Source organism: Nematolebias whitei, chromosome 13, assembly GCF_014905685.2.
Source record: "Nematolebias whitei isolate Nwh7 chromosome 13, NemWhi1, whole genome shotgun sequence".
Taxonomy (NCBI): Eukaryota; Metazoa; Chordata; class Actinopteri; order Cyprinodontiformes; family Rivulidae; genus Nematolebias; species Nematolebias whitei.
The window spans coordinates 1748197-1749272 of record NC_056510.1 but is presented as its reverse complement, the minus strand read 5'-3'; the positions used below and the strand labels follow the sequence as shown (position 1 = coordinate 1749272).

The 1076-nt window shown below is 50.2% G+C and overlaps 1 protein-coding gene across 1 annotated transcript in view; it reads right to left on the bottom strand.

Annotated features, from left to right (window-relative positions):
- LOC119419441 (ras-associated and pleckstrin homology domains-containing protein 1) overlaps positions 1 to 1076 on the bottom strand; it is a 70528-nt gene that overhangs the window by 35091 nt on the left and 34361 nt on the right. Inside the window, exons 3-5 of the mRNA XM_037686744.1 lie at positions 449 to 583; positions 255 to 363; positions 51 to 181 (exon numbers count right to left, since the gene is read on the bottom strand). Of these exons, the coding sequence (XP_037542672.1) occupies positions 51 to 181; positions 255 to 363; positions 449 to 583 (375 nt within the window). The remainder of the gene's footprint in view (positions 1 to 50; positions 182 to 254; positions 364 to 448; positions 584 to 1076) is intronic.

Sequence of the window (1076 nt, the reverse complement as noted above, 5' to 3'; positions counted from 1 at the left end):
TGGTGTGTGGACCTGGGTTCTGGTGTGGACCTGGGTTCTGGTGTGTGCACCTTGGTGTCGGTCAGGCCCAGCCTCTTCATGCTGCTGGGTTTGGGGCTGACGGTGCTGAGCTCCTGCTCGATGGAGGACAGATCGGCCATGAGAGCGTCCAGGTCCACGTTGTCCCCCTGGTTCAGAGCCTCTGCAGACAGGAGGACAACACCATCAGACGGACAACTAACGAGTGTGTGCACCAACAGGAAGTCGTGTCGGACCGTTGATGTTGTAGATGGAGAATCTGTAGGAGAAGTTGGCCATGTTGGTCTCCTGCCTGAGGGGGGCTTTTTGCTGCGGGGGAGGCTCTGGACGTCCATCGTCCAGACTCTGAACCAGAAGGAGACACAGGGACACCATTATATTCTGGTAAGAACTAAAGAGAAGATTAACGTGACTCGTGTCGCTTCTGGACCTGAGTGAGTTTGTCCAGCTCCCCCAACCAGGCTCCAAACATCTTGTCCAGGTCCTGGTCCTCCTTATCGCTGTCCTCTTCTTCTTCGTCCTCCTCCCCCCTGACCTCCACCTCGTCATCTGACAGCTGGTCCATCTGAGACACAGGAGAAAACAAGTCAGAGGATGTTCTGCCACCTGGTGGTCGGTGGTTGGTACTGCAGGAAACTGTTCCTGTGTTGTGAAGCTGAGGAACAGTTTTCAGACTGGAGAGCAGAAAAACAGTTTGGTTTTATTCGTGAGGCACAGAATGAAGAATCAAAGAGGAACGGAGGTGGAGCTGATGATGAGCAGCTTTAATCTGCAGCAGCTCAATAATAAAATGTGTCGCATCATCTTTAAACTTCAAGACCAGCTTCTGATTTTACTTCCTGTCCTCTGATTTTACTTCCTGTCTTCTGATTTTACTTCCTGTCCTCTGATTTTACTTCCTGTCCTCTGTTTCTACTTCCTGTCCTCTGTTTCTACTTCCCATCCTCTGTTTCTACTTCATGTCCTCTGTCTCTACTTCCTGTCCTCTGATTTTACTTCCTGTCCTCTGTCTCTACTTCCTGTCCTCTGATTTTACTTCCTGTCTTCTGATTTTACTT